We start from the raw sequence: 20,613 nt of genomic DNA on the forward strand, positions 1-20,613 counted from the left end.
AGGGAGACTACTCTAAATTAGAATATTTTTGGAGGAAAACTTGAACGTTATAGTTTTGTTTATTGTTGAAATTGTTGCTAACAAGCTGTATGTTTTGAAAACCTGATGAACAACTAAAAGGTGAATAAAATTTGCCTTCTTAAAATTACCAAACCGTGGCATATTCCTTGAAATTCAAATAAAAAGTCAGTTAGATATTTATTTCAAATTATTCATGTTTACACATGTTTGAAGACAGCTATTAATTGTGTTTAACAGTATTATACTTGTTTAAATATGCATTTTTAGTGTCATTGTATATAACTAGCTTTAAAGTTAATGATATAATTTATGAAAGAAATGCAAACGAAATAAGATGAATAAAAAAGTCAACCTGGAAGGAAAAGTGCACCCTGTGTGGGTTTGAACGAACAACCTCTGGAGCACTAGCATGGTGATCTAGGTCTAATCAACAGTGCTAACCAGGTTGCTTGGTCTTACTCAAACGCACACACACTACTCTCGTCCCCTATCAACCCTTTAGGCTGACCCAGGAACTAATGCCATGTACATTTGACACAAGTAAAGTGCACCTGGGAGGCAAAGTGCACCTGGTGTGGGGCTGAAGTCCATGACTGCTTGAAAACTAGCAGAGTGTTCTTACCAACTGAGCTACCCAGGCAGATGGTCCCACAAACACTTCAATAATATCATCCTATTTCCTTGGATGAATCATGTTTAGATTGACTGACAATTAAATTTTAATATTGCTTGCAACATATAATTTGATAAAGAAGATGAAAATGTGCATGATTTTATTCAGTTGCTCTCATTGTAAAAGGATATTTTCAACTCATTCTTCAGAAAATGCATCATTGGTTTTATAAATTCTGTATTGTAACTTTTTCCAGGATGAATTTTTCCGAACTATTTCGGCAGTCGAACCAAATATGCAAGTTTTCCCCAGATGGGAAGTACTTGGCGTCAGTTGTAGAGTTCAGATTGGTCGTCCGAGATGTTGACACATTCCAGGTACTAAGTTATTTAGTAGATATAATTTTGATTAACACTATGCCTCACAGTAATTATGATTTAAACATGACATATGCATTCATAGTTTGTTGTGACTACAAACAGAATGGCTCTGCCCATCAGGTGACACATTCAGTAGGTCAAAGTTACTTTCAATGATAGTTATTGTCCTTTATATGTTAAACACATATGGTACTTAAAATTGACAATTTTAACAATAATAAAAGAGCCATTTCTGGTTGGCAATTTTCATTATTAAAATTTATATTTTAAAAATCTGTGAAAGGACGTACACTCACTCATATTGAATAATCAAATCAGTCAAAACCGCTTAAACAATTCAAGTTTGTTGGCCATGAACTGTCAAATCCTTATCAACAATTCCTTTATTTAAAATTGAATTCTCCGCAAACTCTCAGATCAAACTACATGTAAGTAAATATAATATACATGTAAGTAAATATATTTTGAGAAACTTTATACAGGAGATACTAATTATATTGCCTAGTGCATATATACAAAAGTAGCATGTACATTAAAGCTTCATTGACTTATTTAAATTTACCTAAACTTTTCCTATTTCAGATTCAGAACCTGTTTAGCTGTATGGACACCATACAGCATATCGAGTGGTCGGCCGACTCCCAGTTCATCCTGTGTGGATTGTACAAGCGCGGCCTGGTGCAGGTCTGGTCGCTGGAACAGCCGGAGTGGAAGTGCAAGATTGACGAGGGATCAGCAGGATTGTGTGGTGTCAGGTAAAACATTGGATAATGTGGCAGTTAGTCTTTAATATTGAAAGTCGGAGGAAAGCTATTATGAAACTCTTGTTAAATATTCAGTTTCTCAGCTTTTGGTGAAGATCAAAACAGTGTTCTTTTACCAGATTTGTTTGGGAATTGATCTTATTTTTTCATTAAATTGCTTACACATTGGGCCTTTTGTTTAGAAATTTGTTAACATTAACAACTTGATTAATGACATTGTTGTTAACTTTTAAATGTAAACTATTTGATTATGTACAAATATACATGTATTTAAATGAAGCAAATACAGCTGAACAAGTTTTATGTATATATTTAAAATATAGTTAGAAGCACTGCAGATCACAAATGTATTTATTAAACTTTTACAACCTTTCAGATTTGAAAGTTAAAAACAATGGTGTTAACAACTTTGTTAAATTGAACCAAGTTGTTAACTTTAATGACCAATCAGCCTTTGTTTGTCTCATAAGTCTATGTCATTTCTTGCCCCATTTTTTTGCTTGTACCCGACTACTGTATGTTGGTCGTCATACATGACATGATATATTCTGCTGTTAAAGCTGCACTCTCACAGATTTACTGTTTTTACAACTTTTTTTTATTTTTGTCTTGGAATGAGCAAATTTTTACGTAAATACCGGTAAACCAATGATATAATATTGCTGACAAAAAATCAGATTGTAGATTTTCCGTTCGAAAATAATGTTTTATGGCTTCTAAGAAAAATGCATCATTTTTTTTACTTCAATATAAAAATCTGCAATCTGATTTTTTGACAGGTTTTAGATGCTGTCTCAATTTTACAAATTGAAGCTGCACTCTCACAGTTTAATCGTTTTGCCAACATTTTTTTTTTGTTTTGTATTTTTGCGTAAATATCTGAAAACCAGTGATATAGGACTGCTTACAAAATATCAGATCACAGTTTTACATTCGAAAAATCATTATTCATGGCTTAAAGCATTACTAACAACAGTCTTAAATCACTGGTTTCAATGCATTTTCATATAAACTAGCTCATGCGAAGACAAAAAAGAGCTGCAAGACGTTCAACCCGCGAGAGAGCAGCTTTAAGGCATCTAGCTATGAATTATATTACAATTTAATGTTTTATAAACCAGATGGAGCCCAGACAGCCGACACGTTCTAACAACTGCAGATTTCCACCTGCGGATCACAGTCTGGTCCCTTGTTACCAAATCTGTATCCTACATCCGATACCCAAAACAATGCCAGAATAACATTGACTTCTCGGCAGATGGCAAGTAAGAATCTGTTTGGTATTGAATGAGTGTGATTATGGTCAGAGGCATATTTTGCTATATTAAAGAGTAATGTAAATTGATTGGTTTTGAATATACTGATTCAGACTGTATCAGTCACTGATATTTTATTGTTGGATATATACATGTCATTTAGTATATATGCTAAATGGTACGACATGAACAAAAATATTCTTAAAAAATGGAAACTTTTACACCTGTGTTTCCATTTCCTAAGTTAAATATATATTCATATATAATTATTAATTAATTCATAATTTCTGCTTTAGTACTGGTGTTAAATTCAGTTGGATTGGTATGTTTTGGTGTAACTAATTTGTATGCAGAAAACAAAATCATGTATTCGTATGAATCAATTTTTATAATGGAGAACATATTTACATGCACTGTTTTTCAAACGTTAAAATCTGTATCTTTTTTTTCAGGTATATGGCTTTGGCTGAAAGGAGGGACTGTCAAGACTTCATCAGCATTTTTGCCAGCAGTTCCTGGGAACTTCTCAAACACTTTGAGAGCAGCACCGAAGACCTGGCTGGTTTGAGATGGTCCCCAGACAGCTCAGTTCTATGCGTTTGGGACAACCCCTTGAATTACCTGGTCATGTTGTATTCTCTCGATGGTCGATGCCTTTCAAAGTTCAGTGCGTACGACTATGCCCTGGGAATCAAAACCTTGACATGGTCCCCCACAAGTCAGTTTTTGGCGCTAGGAAGTTACGATGAAAAATTGAGACTTCTGAATCACGTCACATGGAAAACAATCACCTCTTTTTCCCATCCAGAAACTGTTGATGAAAACTCTGGAGTAGTTTACAAGGAAGTTGAGACCAGAACTCCAAAGCCAGTAAAAAGTAATCTTACAGATATTCCAACAGCTGCCCTTTTCTCTCCCCAGAGCAAATATGAGGTTCAGTCTGGCCCTGTGAAAATCCCAATTGTGAAACCAGATACAAATAAGGCGAACCCTAAGAGGGGCATCGGCCTGGCAGCGTTTAGTTCAGATTGCAAGTACATGTTCTCAAGAAATGACAATATGCCTCACACTCTATGGATCTGGGATATTCAGAAGCTTTCCGCATGCGCTATCATAATCCAAAATGCTCCAATCAAGCATGTGGAGTGGGACCCCACAAGGACGAGGCTGGCTCTATGTACAGGTGTGAATAAACTTTACATGTGGTCCCCCGCGGGTAGCTTATGCGTCGAGGTCCCTGTTGAGGGCACCTTTCAGGTACATTCCCTGAAATGGCATCCAGATGGCGGATCCTTGCTTTTGCTGGGAAAAGACATGATGTGTATTTGTTACTTGAATGATGTGAATACACAAGATGGTGATGAAACTGTTGAATGAATGATAGAATCTATGATATATATATGTATATCCTGTGCTTGAGATTAGATATGAGGAAAATGAAATTCTGTTAAATTACAGTAATAAAGAAAGAAATAGGTGAAATTATTGTAATGAGAAATGTACATTCATAGTGATTGGGAATCAGATATGTGAAATTAAAGCAATGAGGTAAAGGTTATTTGTAATTAGAGTGATGAAGAAAATGACAGGTGCAAATTAGAGTAATGAAGAAAATGTTACGTGAAATTATAGCAAATAGGAAAAGGTTATGAGGAATTTTAGTAATGAGGAAAATGATGTAAAATTAGAGTAATGAGCAAAACATTATGTGATATGAGAGTCATGAGGATATAGTTTTGTGAAATTATAGCAATTAGAAAAAAGGTTATGAGGAATTTGAATAATGAGGAAAACGATGTGAAATTAGAATACAAAATGAGGAAATAGTTATGTGAGTTATAGCAATGAGGAAAAATGATGTAAAATCAGAGTAATGAGTGATGATGATGTGAAATTATAAATACGAGGATAAGGAAAGTGTTTGCTACATGTATGTGTAAAGACAGGACTTCCTTTGTGTTGTAACTGATGCTGGTTCCAGTTGATATAAATTGTAACCAAGATATTTTAAAGGAAGCTTAATAATTAAAAGCTGAGCTGAGTAAAGATGTAAAATTGATTTGAAATGGATTTCCAATACAGAATGCATTCATATATACACTGGTTCATGAAAAGGGACATATTTTGATTCCACAATTATTACATTAATTTACAGAACTGCAAAACTGTGTTTGTTTATATTATACACTTGCTAGACTGTTATATACATGTTATTTGGTGCCTCAAAAAGACAAAACAAATCCTTAAAGTTTGACTGTGATACAATATTGAACATTTAACATTTTCATAATACTAAAAACATGTAATATTCTGTATTGTATGCTATTATTGTAGACTATTGTATTTATAAGTAAGAATACAAGTGCTGTTTATATTGTAGACATCTGAAAATGTACAAATAGCAATTAAAATATTGAGTCTAGTGCTATTATCTCCAATAAACAAAAATGTATAAACTTAGTTTAGTTCTACATAAATTGGGCAGGATTGGTCTACTGGTTTAGTTGTCAGCTTTTCTTCGAATATGTTTGTTCAATTCCCACATGGGTGAGAGTGGTCAAGTGGTTTAGTAGTCAGCCTCTCACGAACGAGATTGTGGGTTTAAACCCCACCAGGGGAGAGTGGTCAAGTGGTTTCTGCCTCTCACCCAAGATGTTGTTGGTTCAATCCCCACCAGAGTAAAAGTGGTCTAGTAGTATATGTGTCCACATCTCGCCAAGGAGGTTGTGGATTTAATCCTCACCAGGTTGAGAGTGGTCAAGTGTTAAAGGTGTCCGCCTATCACCCAAGATGTTGTTGGTTCAATCCCCACTAGAGTGAAAGTGGTCTAGTAGTATATGTGTCCACCTCTCGCCAAGGAGGTTGTGGATTTAATCCTCACCAGGTTGAGAGTGGTCAAGTGTTAAAGGTGTCCACATATTGCCCCAAAAATGTATATGTGTCCACCTCTCACCCAAGATTGTGTGGGTTTAATCCCCACCAGGTTAAGAGTGGTCAAGTGGTAAAGGTGCCCGCTATCACCCAAGAGGTTGTGGGTGTAATCCTCACCAGGTTGAGAGTGGTCAAGTGGTAAAGGTGTCCGCCTATCACACAAGAGGTTGTGGGTTTAATCCTCGCCATGTTGAGAGTGGTCAAGTGGTAAAGGTGTCCGCCTTTCGCCCAAGAGGTTGTGGGTGAAATCCCAACAAGGGTGAGAGTGGTCAAGAGGAATTGGTGTCTGTCCCTCACCTAAGTAGATGTGAGTTCTATCCACACCAGGTTGAGAGTGGTCATGAGGAATTGGTGTCTGTCCCTCACCAAAGTAGATGTGAGTTCTATCCGCACCAGGTTGAGAGTGGTCAAGTGGTAAAGGTGTCCGCCTTTCGCCCAAGAGGTTGTGGGTGAAATCCCAACCAGGGTGAGAGTGGTCAAGAGTAATTGGTGTCTGTCCCTCACCTTAGTAGATGTGAGTTCTATCCGCACAAGGTTGAGAGTGAGCTAGTGGTCAGGGTGTCAGCATCTCGCTCAAAAGGTTCGATCTCGGATCTTCTCAGTTCTGGTTTTGACAAATGACACAGGTTTGAGTGTGATTCTACAGCCCATCAGTTGTTGTTAAAATAGAGCTATAAGAAATGAGTGTTTCCTAAATAATTAAACAAAACAGTTGTGACAATAGTGAATGTAGAGAACCCCTTATTTTGCTCTTGAAAACTGGGAACCCTGTAAAAATTGCATCATACATTTCGGAATTTATATTGCTGCACACTATTTTTCTCTTGAAAACTGGAAACCCTGTAAAAACTGCATCATACATTTCGGAATTTATATTGCTGCACACAAGGGCAGATCCTGGATTCGACGTTAGAGAGGAGTGATTTAGGGGCATTACCGTTAGACTTGCACCCATCCCTTATAACCAAAAATGTATTGGTCTAAAGTGTTGGCAGGGGGCTATGGGGGTTCTCTTGGCGTATTTCATTACTTTTTTTACCTTTATTGAAATATAAAGTAAACTTGGACGATTTTAGGGGGGAGGAGTCGTGCTGGTCTCCCCCACCCTAAATCCGCCTGTGTCACAAATCATTTAGTTCATTATGTATAACGTGTACTATGTTGTGTTTTATCAACATCATTTGCGCCTCCTGTGTCGAACGTGATGTAGTAAATTCTTCCAAGTCAACAACTAGGTATAACCGTTTTGAGCCATGCCGTTTTGACAAAATCTAAACACTTATTAGGGTGTAATATTCAAAATCGTTTTACTTAAGTTACTTCCCTTGTTTATAAAACTTCCACTGATTCACCGAATCCGGGAAAAACAAATTTACTTGTGTCGGTATTTACCGAAAAAATGTCAGAATTTAACCTTGTTGATGACGCAGTAAAGTCTCTCAACTCGATTGAAGAGTACTTTAAGGTTGGAATGGACATGACAACTGAAGTTGCTCTCGATTTCCTGGAAAATGGACAAGGTTATTTTAACAACAATGTAACAAACATTTCGGCTTTGCTCACGATTTTTAGCTTATCTTAGAATTTAAGATGATTTGTCCATTCGATATTTTGGACATGTAAGCTGTAATCGAGTTTAGCAAACTCTTAAGTTTTGATGTCTTAACATGAAATCTCGAACCCTTGGGCAGGTGAATATGTCTCAAGCCATCATCATTTTAATCACCTCTTTAAATCAATTTCATTTAAAATAGGACCCTAAGAACTAATGTGTACAAGGCATCAGAAATGCTAATTGTAAAGAAATATGAGCAAGTCCATCCCTTCTGGCATTCTCAATGGACCTTTCAAAATCCTGCTGTTGAGAATAACTCAAGTCCTGCTGTTTATGTATGCCTCTATACGCCAGGTACAAAAAGGTCTAAAATTGCAAAGCTTGGCTGTTAATTGCAATTCAAAAAATATTAAACAAATGTGTTATTTAATTTTATTATAGGTGAAGAAAAGGAGTTTCGAAACATGGCCACAAAACTTATTCAACTTGATAACGACATCCAAAACATTAAAAAGGCAATTGAAGAAGTGAAACATGCTGTAAGTATATGTTGATATGTTTATTTCATGATGCAAGTCAGCTATTAGACTAAGGATTCTCAATAAGTTTTGATTGAACCGTCTCAAATAGTAAAGTAAACGACCAGCTCCTACTTATTCTACTGAAAATTCATTTAGTTTTCCGAATTTGAACCGGCCCTATTGCCATTTGAACTGTCCATTTTGGCCGGCAGCCGGTTCTTATTGAGAACACTGGGCTATTAGATACTGACCAGTAAAGGTAACATTCTTTTTTTTTTTAAATATGTAGGGATTTCAAGCTATTTTGAAAATATGACCCCACTTAAGATGTGAAACAATAATTGTAATTGTGATGTTTTTCTGTTGGGAACATATAGACTAGATCTCTTAGGGAACAGCATCAAATGCAATATTAACCCTGAACCTGATTGTTTTTTTTTTTTAAATTGAAAAGTATTAAGTTACTGAACTAGGTTTGTTAATATAAACCTACTTCAATATTTCTGGATTTGAGAAAGATTTATGTGCTTTATTAAACTTTACCACCATCTAGGAATTAGATGACGGGGAATGCATGGAAGATGTCCTGCATGCCAAACTGGCAGTGATGAAATCCAATGAACCAGATTTTCAACAACATGAGAAACTGCAAGAACTGAATGAGCGAATGTTCCGGGCTCTTCATCCTGGTATAAAGATGTTTTCTTTAAGACTAATGTTAAAATGCCCTTAAATGTTGCCAGTCTTCAAAATTATTTATTTTTAAACCAAATGGTTTACATATATGCATTACTATGAAAAAAATAAGACTGTTGAGATTGAATTTTAAGAAAAATATTTTCTTAAGAGTCAACAATACATTGTTTAAAATTAATATACTGGTAGTTCCATTCCTGTTAATGTTTTCTTCAGGTTATTATAATCATATGACTTTGTATAAGACATGCAGCTGGGTATAAGCATGATCATTCATGAGTTACAATTTTTGGGACTCTATGGGTTTTAAAAAATTGTTTTTTTTTGCTTACCACAATGTACAATGTATGTACAAGTGTTTATTCTGGTATTCCTTGCATAGAAGTCATACGTTTGTGCATTTTAACTGCGTTTAGAAGTCTCAGTCTTACCCGCCCTGAGTAAAACAGCTCACTTGCAACGACTGGCCATTTCAGAATATTTCCATTGATACTCAATCAAAAATATGGTGTTTAAATGGGCACGAAGAGATTTTTTTATGAGGATATTATTTCAATAAAATTGTAAAATCTTAAAATGACAATTTTTGTTAAGAACTATTTTATGTTGATCTCAGATTACTGAATTGTGACTTCGGTAAACAACTACCCATGGGCTATTAAGTATAATGTATAAAAAACACACTTGTCAAATTTGACCTTAAGCTGCACTCTCCCAGACTGAGCGTTTTGATAACTGTTTTATATTTTGTCTTTGAAGGAGCAAATTAATGCTAAAATGTAAGAAAACCAGTGATAAAAGACTGCTGGCAAATTAGATAGCTAATTTTCATATTTAAGTTAAAGAAATAATGTTTGATGCATTTTTCTTAAACCGTAAGTAACGCCTTTAGCCATAAAAAAAAAATTTCAACGGAAAAATCGACAATCTGATCTTTTGTCTGCAGTCTTATATCACTTGTTTGCAGATATTTAGCAGAAAATGGCTCATTCCAAGACAAAAAAGTTGTCAAAACGGTAAGTGTGTGAGATTGCAGCTTTAAACATAGAGTTTAAGTAAGGTATGCAAGAAAATGGAACATTCACATTTATGTGGGGATATTTATCTTGTTTCTTAAATGTGACAATACTTGTTAACGATTCATTATGCTATGTCATGTGATACATATATCTTCTATTATTAATTTTATCTTAAAGATATTCTAGTATTCATATATTATTTTTTTTGTCTCCAGATGAGACCATGCTGGGGACTTGTGAAGATGATGATATCGAAATGACCCAGGAAATCAACACCAAATGTCCATACACAGGCATGGACATGGTCCACCCAGTACGCAACAAACTGTGTGGTCACAACTATGAGCGAGAGGGGATCATGCAGTACATCAAGCAGCGAAAGAAAAAGGCCAAGTGAGTTACATGAACCTTTCTTTGGGCATCCATTGATATTAATTTTGTCAGTGGCCCAAATTTGCTATGAAAGCGCTCGGACCACATTTTTAAATTTTTTTTGCAATTATTAAATGGTATGCTTCATTATTCCATGTGAATTCATCATCCATTCCTTACCGACCAACCCACCAAAAATGTTCATGCAGTTAATAAGGGAAAAAATGGTTTTATTGTAGTTTCAAAGTAAAATTTCATTTAACAGGATGAATACATTCTGAAAATGCTCTGACTATACATGTTTTCAACATCTGCAATAATAAATATGCTTGATTGGGACCTTTAAAAATCCTGCTGTTAGGACTTACATGCCGCCCCAAATCCTGCTGTTAGGACTTACATGTTGCCCCAAATCCTGCTGTTAGGACTTACATGTTGCCCCAAATCCTGCTGTTAGGACTTACATGTTGCCCCAAATACTGCTGTTAGGACTTACATGTTGCCCCAAATCCTGCTGTTAGGACTTACATGTTGCCCCAAATCCTGCTGATAGGACTTACATGTTGCCCCAAATCCTGCTGTTATGACTTACATGTTGCCCCAAATCCTGCTGTTATGACTTACATGTTGCCCCAAATCCTGCTGTTAGGACTTACATGTTGCCCCAAATCCTGCTGTTTATATGAAGACCACATGCAATTTAAATGGGAAAAATGATTTATTGTAATTAAAAATGAACATTTTATTTTTGATGAATAATTTTGTCCAGACGATCATTGTAATTTTGTGCAAAAGATATTATAAAAATACTGTAAAATTTAATTTAAATTAGACAACTATAAAAAATAATTAATTTACATAAGCAAACTAAAAAACACCCAGTGTATCTGGTTTAACCATAGCACAATGAAACATATTAGTACCATAATAGCAATTTCATCACTGTTTTATTTCAGGTGCCCTTTAAGTGGATGTGGAAACGAGAAACCAGTTGAAGAATCGGACCTGGTTGAGAATAAAGAACTGAAAAGATACATAGAGAAAAACAAGAAATCAAAATGAGGATTTTATTGTCAGATTCTTGATATCCAGTAATGCAATGTCACTACATACATGTTTATTTTTTGTGGTTTGTGTTTAAATCATGAATTATGAACATATCCCAACATCACACAGTATTTTTCTTATTAAGAGTGCAATCTCTCATTAAGATTATGTTGATACCAAAAAAAAGTCAATATTCGTAAGAGAAATAATTATTGTGCAGAAATTGGTCTTTGAGTCTGATTTATTCATATTCAGTATATTACTTAAGATCATTGTCTTTGTCAATGACCAGTTTGAAGAAAAATAGAGAGTTGAGATTTAGAAATGACTAGAGCATTATTGTTTTGTTTTTTGCCAAAACCTAAACTCTTAAAAGTAAAAAATGTGTAAATTGAAATGATCTTTAAAACAGAATGCTCAAAACTTATATTACCTGTACATTTTTATCATGGCATAGTTTGAAGAAATTTTATAGTTGAAATAGAGAAATGACTTAAGTATTTTTGTGTGTTTATTGCCAGATCTTAAACACTTAAAAGTCAAAATTGTGAAAATTGAAATGAACTGTAATACGGATTGTTCAGATCTTAAGATAAACTTAAGTGCTGTTATAAAGTTTATTTGTCAAAGAAGTCATAAGTACAAATATGTATTTTTTGTAATAAATGTTTTGTCTAAATTGTTTCTGATGGTTTTAATACTCTTGGAATGTTCAGAACTTCAGTGCTGTCATAAAGTTTATTTCTCAAAGTCATAAGCAAAAAGATGTGCTACTAATTTGTAATAAGTGTTATGTTTCATTCGTTTCTGTTGGTTTTAATTCGCCCGTTTATAAAACAGGACGTACAAGTAATACAGTTTAACATTGGCGTACAGCGGTATCCAGTATCCTGTCCGCTCAATCAATATAGAAGTCTATGTCCAATCGACTCCAAATTTAGTTAGAATGTGAATTGGCGCATTATCTCGGACAAGTTTGACACCCACCCTTAGCTCTAGTCACTCGAAAATAACGCCCTTTAATTGCACCATTTAACGTAAATCCTAAACAAGTCTTATCCGATCAATGAGTTTATGTTCGCTCTCTAAATGTGGCCTAATGTACAACCACTTGATCACCAATCTTGGTGTCCTAAAACTAGAACGGGCGTATATTGTGACATTTTGGCGTTCCTATTTTTATTGTCGAGATCATGTGTGGTGAGCGAAGCAAGTTATCACAATGGCAGTTCCGTGTATGTGCTTGTGACAGTTTCATGGTGTGACATCTGACAATAAACGGTGCTAAAGTAAGCAATGACAGGTGTGACATCCGACAATAAACAATGCTAAGGTAAGCAATGACAGGTGTGACATCCGATAATAAACAGTGTTAAGGTAAGCAATGACGGGTGTGACATCCGACAATAAACAGTGCTAAAGTAAGCAATGAAAGGTGTGACATCCGACAATAAACAGTGCTTAAGGTAAGCAATGACGGGTATGACATCCGACAATAAACAGTGCTAAAGTAAGCAATGACAGGTGTGACATCCGACAATAAACAGTGTTAAGGTAAGCAATGAATGGTGTGACATCCGACAATAAACGGTGCTAAAGTAAGCAATGACAGGTGTGACATCCGACAATAAACAGTGCTAAAGTAAGCAATGACAGGTGTGACATCCGACAATAAACAGTGCTAAGGTAAGTAATACTAGGTGTGTCATCCAACAATAGACAGTATTACGGTAAGCAATGACAGGTGTGACATCCGACAATAAACAGTGCTAAGGTTAGCAACAACGGGTGTGACATACGACAAAAGATAGTGCTTATGTAAACAATAGCAGGTGTGACATCCGACAATAAACAGTGCTAAGGTTAGCAATAACGGGTGTGACATACGACAAAAGATAGTACTTATGTAAACAATAGCAGGTGTGACATCCGACAATAAACATTGCTAAGGTAAGCAATGACAGGTGTGACATCCGACAATAAACAGTGCTTAAGTAAGCAATGACAGGTGTGACATCCGACAATAAACAGTGCTTAGGTAAGCAATGACAGGCGTGAATTCCGACAATAAACAGTGCTTAGGTAGGCAATACCAGGTGTGAAATCCGATAATAAACAGTGCTTAAGTAAGCAATGACAGGTGTGACATCCGACAATAAACAGTGCTTAGTTAAGCAATGACGGGCGTGACATCGGGCAATAAACAGTGCTTAATTAAACAATGACAGGTGTGACATCCGACAATAAACAGTGCTTAAATAAGCAATGACAGGCGTGACATCCGACAATAAACAGTGCTTAGGTAGGCAATACCAGGTGTGACATCCGACAATAAACAGTGCTAAGGTAAGCAATGACAGATGTGACATCCGACATTAAACAGTGCAAAGGTAAGCAATGACAGGTGTGACATCCGACAATAAACAGTGCAAAGGTAAGCAATTACAGGTGTGACATCCGACATTAAACAGTGCTTAGGTAGGCAATACCAGGTGTGACATCCGACAATAAACAGTGCTTAGGTAGGCAATACCAGGTGTGACATCCGACAATAAACAGTGCTTAAGTAAGCAATGACAGGTGTGACATCCGACAATAAACAGTGCAAAGGTAAGCAATTACAGGTGTGACATCCGACATTAAACAGTGCTTAAGTAAGCAATGACAGGTGTGACATCCGACAATAAACAATGCTAAGGTAAGCAATGACGGGTGTGAGATCCGACAATAAACAGTGCTAAGGTAAGCGATGACAGGTTTGTCATCGGACAATAAACAGTGCCTTTAAAAGTAAGCAATGACAGACGTGACATCCGACAATTAACAGTGCTGCGGTTAGCAGTACCAGGTGTTACATTCGACAGTGGAAAGTGCTAATGTTATCAATACCATGTGTGATATCCGACAAAAAATTAGCAATACTAGGTGTGCCATCCAACAAAAGACAATGTGAGGGTAAGTAATACTAGGTGTGAAAGGGAAGGGGTTTTAACTAAGAACTTTTTACGAAATTATGTATACGCTTAAATTGATAGGAAAATATTTTGTAAAATATTGATATTTAAGAAGAGCAGAGCGAGCGAAGAAAAATATCTGTTCCAACTGACTTGGAGATTAAGTTATAGTTAGATGACACGAAGTCAAATCTTAATACTGAAGAATGGGCGGATTGGGAACAAAGAACGATCCATTCCTAATCATTTAGATTGCATTTCAGGTCATGTAACTGTCTTAGGTCTTTAGTCTGGCACATGGTGTAGGTATCGGATGAGCTGCAGAAAGCGGCCTCTAAACACCTGCGAATGGTAAAATTCTTAAAGATTAACCCTAGTAATGAATTATCGCCTATCTGCAATTTCATTGGCTGAAAATATAGGTTGTATTCTTAAACAATTCTTTTCAGCAGGCGCGGGACCATATTATGACGTCATGTCTATATAGATATTAAGATTCTTAACGATTAAGCGTAATACTTATCAAATGCCGTTTGGCGATTGGCTGAAAATGAAGGTTATCAGCTAATTTGGCTATTTAGTATTTAATACAACAAGTTACAACAGTTTCATTTCCACTTAATCCTCTTACCTGTGAAGCAATTCCAAGGCCACGGTTTTAAACAGGAATGCGGATTAAAATGACTTCATTGTTAAAAATTACCGCAATATTAAATCAATTAAAAAATATAGTGATATTTGTGACGTTTCTATAGATTTAAGATAATTGAAGTAAGGACTTAGGGCCGGGGCCTATCTTATAAACGCAAGAAAACAGTCGAAACAGCTGTCCCAAATCTTGTTAGAAAATCAGCAGATCTAAGATTTATTCATGAACCATGAAGAGCACACTGCGGGAAAATGGTTGAATATACGGACCCCGTACAACGTGTCTGGGATGGGAGAATGGAGCTCGCACAACGTGTATGGGATTGGAGAAATGACCCCATGCACGCACTTGTCTGGGACGGGAGAACGGATCCCAAACATGCAACGTGTCTGGAAGGGGAGAACGGACCCCGTACATGCAACGTGTACGGGATGAGGGAACGGACCCCGTACATGCAACGTGTACGGGATGAGGGAACGGACCCCGTACATGCAACGTGTACGGGATGAGGGAACGGACCCCGTACATGCAACGTGTACGGGATGAGGGAACGGAACTCGTATATGCAACGTGTACGGGATGGGAGAACGGAACCCATACAAGGTCTACGGGATGGATATAGTGATGGGAATACTAACCCCGTACACGCAACGTGTCTGGAAGGGGAGAATGGACCCCGTATATGCAACGTGTCTAGAATGGGAGAATGGATCCTATACATGCAACGTGTCTGGGATGGAAGAACGGGACATGTATATGCAACGTGAACGGGGTGAGGGAACGGATCCCGTACATGGAACGTGTACGAGATGAGGGAACGGACCCCGTACATGCAAAGTATACAAGATGGGAGAACTGACCCCGTACATGCAACGTGAACGGGATTGAAGAACGGGCCTCGTACATGCAACGTGTCTGGAAGGAGAGAATGGACCCTATACATGCAACGTGTCTGGGATAGGAGAACGGGCCAAGTACATGCAACGTGTACGGAATGAGGTGACGGACCCGGTACAACGTGTACGGGATGCGAGAACGGACCCTGTACAACTCGTTCGGGATGCGAGAACGGACCGCGTGCAACGTGGACGGGATGCGAGGAAGGACCGCGTACAACGTGTACGGGATGAGAGAACGGACTGCGTGCAACGTGTACGGGATGCGAGTGCGGACCGCGTACAACTTCTATTGACGACATACCATTATTATTATTAGTTGTTTGTTAACATTACACAGGATACTTATTTGTATGCCTGACTTTAAAAATCGTAAAATAGTCCCCATAGGTTTTCATTTAGCCCAGCAGATGTCTATATTGGCGACATAACTGTAGGTGTATTGCCTTTAAAATGCATTTCTAAAGAGATCGAGTGTTGCAACACTTACTATTGAATCATAATACTCATGTTTAGTTTTAAAGGGATTTTGGTGCGATATTATTTTTCATTAATGCAGCATTATGTTTAACTCATTTGACTTTATTGATTAAAAGACAAGTTTTGTGTACATATTACTAGCGATACTTTGGCGCATTTTAAGGGTCACGTAGCTATAAATTTAAAAAAAAAACGGCAACATATTTTATAAGGGGTAATATTATTTTAACTGGACACGTTTTTTATTTGATCATATAGTCAAATGTGATTAGCATAATTCTTTATTAAATACAACAAATGGTTTGGCATCAACCTGTATAGTGCGCCTTTAGTAAAAAAAGAACATTTCATCAAGTTTTTTGGTTTTCACTTAATAACATATCTGCTTGATTCTACCACCTATGACGACGACCCTTGCATGAACGGTTGATCTGGGTGTCCAGTGAAAACAGTACACATATAACTGACTCTCTACTAGAAGTAGTAAAACTATTCAAGCGTCTTAATGGCACATGGACAAAACGGCTGATATGATATGTTTTTATTTCCACATTAAAGAGAGAATAATTCATCCGTATACATACACACTCATTACAGATATATAGCATATGTGAATAACATCTTAAAATTAACAGGGATATAGTTGAATAACATACGCACGATAAACTTTGTAGCAAAAAGCAAGCGTAATACGTAACATATTAATGTTTATGTATGTTTAAGCAAATATGATTCTTGTATTATGTTGAACAGTTTTCATCCGTGTTTATACTTACACGAAAAAAACAGTTTTATTAACTATTTCTTTGTCAATTTTCATTGGATCTATTATTTATCGTACATGGATGACGAGGAGCGTGTCTTTATATCCACCGACAACCAGAGAGGAAGTACGGCTGCTGGTGCACAAAGCTTTAAGTCCGTACACTCCGTCTTGTTTTCTTGCCAGTGTAGCCAACTTCGTCTTCCCGTTCTTGTCAACCTGCAGCACTGTTTGGGAGTAATAGCAACAGACAAACACGTGTCCGGAAGTTGTCGCGTGTACTCCGTAAGGTCCCCTCAAGTCAGGATCAGTGAATGTGGCCATCTTGTTGCCGAGGTTGTCCAGGGTGATAAGTTGATTGTTTGAGTAGTTTGTGATGTAGATAGTCTTCCCGTCGTTACTGATGGCAATTCTCCTCACCGTGTTACTATCGGACTTGTCCTCGTACAGTTTCTTTACAAGCTGTCCCGTCATCGTATAGACGTACAGCGCGGTGCCTGATGAAATGTAAAGGCTGTTCCCGTGATGAGCTGCGCCGTTACAGTTATGGGTGAAACTTAATATTCGCTTAGTCTCAAATGTCCCTTTCATAATGTTAATGAAATGAAGTTCATGTCTATTAAAATAGTTGTCAACACAAACGGCAACCTCGTTTCCGCCTATGTGGCACACTTCAAATGGACACTCGGGGATATCACAGTGGTAAACAACCTTGTTATCATGATCTAGGAGAACAACTTTCTTGTTGTTGTAGTCTGTGATAACAATCTCTCCACCAGGCAGTTCACATATCCCTTCAATAGCACATGAAACTTTGTCTGAACTCATCTTTACGTTGTACTCCTTGTAGCCTTCGGTAGCGAATACATGATCTCGGAGGAATAGCGATGCACGTGGTTGTTTATAAAAAAAACATTCGATTCATTGAACTCTCCAAAATTCTTCATCGAGGACAAACTATCTTCTATTCCATTATGTTTACTGAAAGTTACATTGTATTTAACAACATTTGACATGTTTTGCAGTATTTCGTTTGCTTGTTTGATTATTTCTTCACATTTTCTGAACTCAATATATAGGGGTGGTTCGCCTGATGAGTCTTTACTTTGTATGTCATCTATGATGCTCTTTAATTCATCGTGCATCTGTGTGCATGATTCCATATCTTTCTTAATGGACAGTTCCTGATCAGCCACCAGACGGTCTAATTCTTGAACGGTTGTTTTCTCTATCTTGTCAAGAATGCCGTTGATCTTTTTACGGATTGCTTTGATTTCATCCACAATGGCTGTTCGAGTCTTCCTCAGTGTGGCACTCTTTTTCGTTCTGTCGTTTTTCATATCTTCTATCTGCTTCCTAAGAACAGCTACCCGTTGAGGTAGTTGGCAAAACTCAGGAGCGTTGAGGATGCCCTTTGCAACGTCTGGAATGTGCTGTATTGATGCACAGTGCCTGCAATGGAAGACGGATAAACATGTTTTTATGAAGAGGCATGTTTATAACATTCTTCTAAAATCACATAAATTGAAATACTTATATGTTGTCGCCGTATTCGTCGTCGGCGTCGTCTTCCAGAACATGTTGACATTGCTTTAAAACATCGATGTTCCATTTTTGAAGCGTAAATAATACACAGATAATAAGATAATATCAAGCTTATCATATATTGAAATGATACCCATTAGGGTCTTACAACATTAAAACATTATTTTCTGTAACGAACAGACACGCACTCTCACACTGACATATAGACCCAGAGAGACACACACACTGACATACACACACAAAAGCACACCCACAGACAAACACACACAGAGATATACACTCAGACAGACACAGACACGTACACACACATACAGACACACACAGAAACACACATATGACAGAAACACACAAAGAGACACACACACAGAGTCACATACACTGAAAGACACACAGATAGACACACACACACACACAGATAGACACACACAGAGACACACACACTGACAGACACATAGAGTGACAAACACAAAGTCAGATACACACAGAGACACATACACAGACAGACATACACAGACAGACATACACAAGGACACACACACGCACGCACGCACGAACGCACGCACACACGCGCACACGCGCACACGCGCACACGCACACACGCACACACACACACACACAGACAGAGATACACATATAGACAGACACACACAGAGACACACACACTGACAGACAAACACAGACACACACACACAAACACAGATAGAAATACACAGTGAGACACGCACACAGACAAACACACACACACACACATACATATACACTGACTGACACACACAGAGACACACACACTGACAAACACACGCACACACGCACACACACACACACGCACACACACACACTGACACACACAGAGACACACACACTGACAAACACACACGCACACACACACACACACACACACACACACACACACACACACACACACACACACTAAGTGACACGTACACTGACAGACACACACACTTACAGACACACAAAGAGAGACACACTCAGACAGACATACAATGAGACAAGCACCCACACTCAGACACACACACTCTGACAGAAACACACAGAGACACTCCCAAAGACAGACACTAACTGGCAGACACACACACTGCCAGACACAGAGACACACACAAAGACAAACAACACACAAACAAACACACACAGAGACACACACACTGACAGACATACACACATACACACATGGACACATGGACACATACACACAGAGACACAAACATACTGACAGAAAAACACAGAGACACAGACGCACACACGCACGCACACACGCACACACACACACACACACACACACACACTGACAGACACACACACACAGATAGAGAGAGAGACACACACACACAGACACACACACACACACTGACAGACAGACACACACGCTGACAGACGGACACAAACAGACAGACTAACACTAGCACAGACAGACAAACACACACAGACAGTCACACACAGAGACACTCACAGGCAGATAGACATACAGACACACACACACACGCGCGCGCACACACACACACACACACACACACATAGACACACTCACAGACACACAGACAGACAGAAAGACAAACACAGACTGACGAACAGACAGACAGACAGACAGATTGTTTGTTGATATATATCTATTCAACGAGTGCAAAAAATGTGCTAGTTAGCGAGTTTTTAGTGAACGATAAAAATAGGACATAGTTTTATATTACACATGTAAAATACAATTTCTATGAATGTATTAAGTTATAAAACAGATACAATGTAAAGCATGCATTAAAATACCTTTTGACGGATTTAAATACAGTGGCTATTCAAAATGTACCTATGATCCAGGGCAACGCACACATGACAACACAGCTGGTCATGGTCACCACAGACCAGCCTGAGCGCCTCTCCGGGGTGCCTCTCACATCTCTCAAGGACATTCACGACCCCTGGTACAGCGGCCAATTTCTTCACGTCCTTTCGGTCGAACACTGTGTGTCTCTTGTATAGCTTGTTGTGAACTGGGACACAGTTATCGCAGTAATACTTTGTGCACTGATTACAAAAATGTTGAGCTTCCGTGTTCAGTCCATCTTCGTCGCAAGCTGAACAGGCGAAATCATGGATGAAATCACAACCCCTCTAAATGGATGATTCAAAATATGATGCCAT

General features: G+C 37.7%; 2 protein-coding genes and 1 pseudogene across 2 annotated transcripts; 2 read left to right on the top strand and 1 right to left on the bottom strand.

The window, feature by feature from the left end:
- Window position 1: 1 nt before the first annotated feature.
- Window positions 2–5,451, top strand: LOC128217839 (WD repeat-containing protein WRAP73-like). The gene is made up of 5 exons (XM_052925246.1): window positions 2–120; window positions 891–1,011; window positions 1,597–1,769; window positions 2,900–3,043; window positions 3,487–5,451. The coding sequence occupies exons 2-5, from the start codon at window positions 892–894 to the stop codon at window positions 4,409–4,411; spliced, it is 1,362 nt and encodes a 453-aa protein (XP_052781206.1). The 5' UTR covers window positions 2–120; window position 891; the 3' UTR covers window positions 4,412–5,451.
- Window positions 5,452–7,304: 1,853 nt separating this feature from the next.
- LOC128218205 (E3 SUMO-protein ligase NSE2-like) lies at window positions 7,305–11,975 on the top strand. Its single transcript, XM_052925804.1, has 5 exons — window positions 7,305–7,485; window positions 7,962–8,059; window positions 8,595–8,730; window positions 9,972–10,149; window positions 11,085–11,975. The coding sequence occupies exons 1-5, from the start codon at window positions 7,365–7,367 to the stop codon at window positions 11,188–11,190; spliced, it is 639 nt and encodes a 212-aa protein (XP_052781764.1). The 5' UTR covers window positions 7,305–7,364; the 3' UTR covers window positions 11,191–11,975.
- Window positions 11,976–16,733: 4,758 nt separating this feature from the next.
- Window positions 16,734–20,613, bottom strand: LOC128218470 (uncharacterized; annotated as a pseudogene).

Source organism: Mya arenaria, chromosome 14 (assembly GCF_026914265.1).
Source record: "Mya arenaria isolate MELC-2E11 chromosome 14, ASM2691426v1".
Classification (NCBI taxonomy): Eukaryota; Metazoa; Mollusca; class Bivalvia; order Myida; family Myidae; genus Mya; species Mya arenaria.

Coding starts and splice junctions, on each gene's coding strand:
- LOC128217839 (XM_052925246.1), top strand. CDS start 892: ATGAATTTTTCCGAACTATTTCGGCAGTCGAACCAAATATGCAAGTTT. Junction 1,012..1,596: donor GAGATGTTGACACATTCCAG/GTACTAAGTTAT, acceptor TTCCTATTTCAG/ATTCAGAACCTGTTTAGCTG. Junction 1,770..2,899: donor GCAGGATTGTGTGGTGTCAG/GTAAAACATTGG, acceptor TTTATAAACCAG/ATGGAGCCCAGACAGCCGAC.
- LOC128218205 (XM_052925804.1), top strand. CDS start 7,365: ATGTCAGAATTTAACCTTGTTGATGACGCAGTAAAGTCTCTCAACTCG. Junction 7,486..7,961: donor TTTCCTGGAAAATGGACAAG/GTTATTTTAACA, acceptor ATTTTATTATAG/GTGAAGAAAAGGAGTTTCGA. Junction 8,060..8,594: donor TTGAAGAAGTGAAACATGCT/GTAAGTATATGT, acceptor ACCACCATCTAG/GAATTAGATGACGGGGAATG.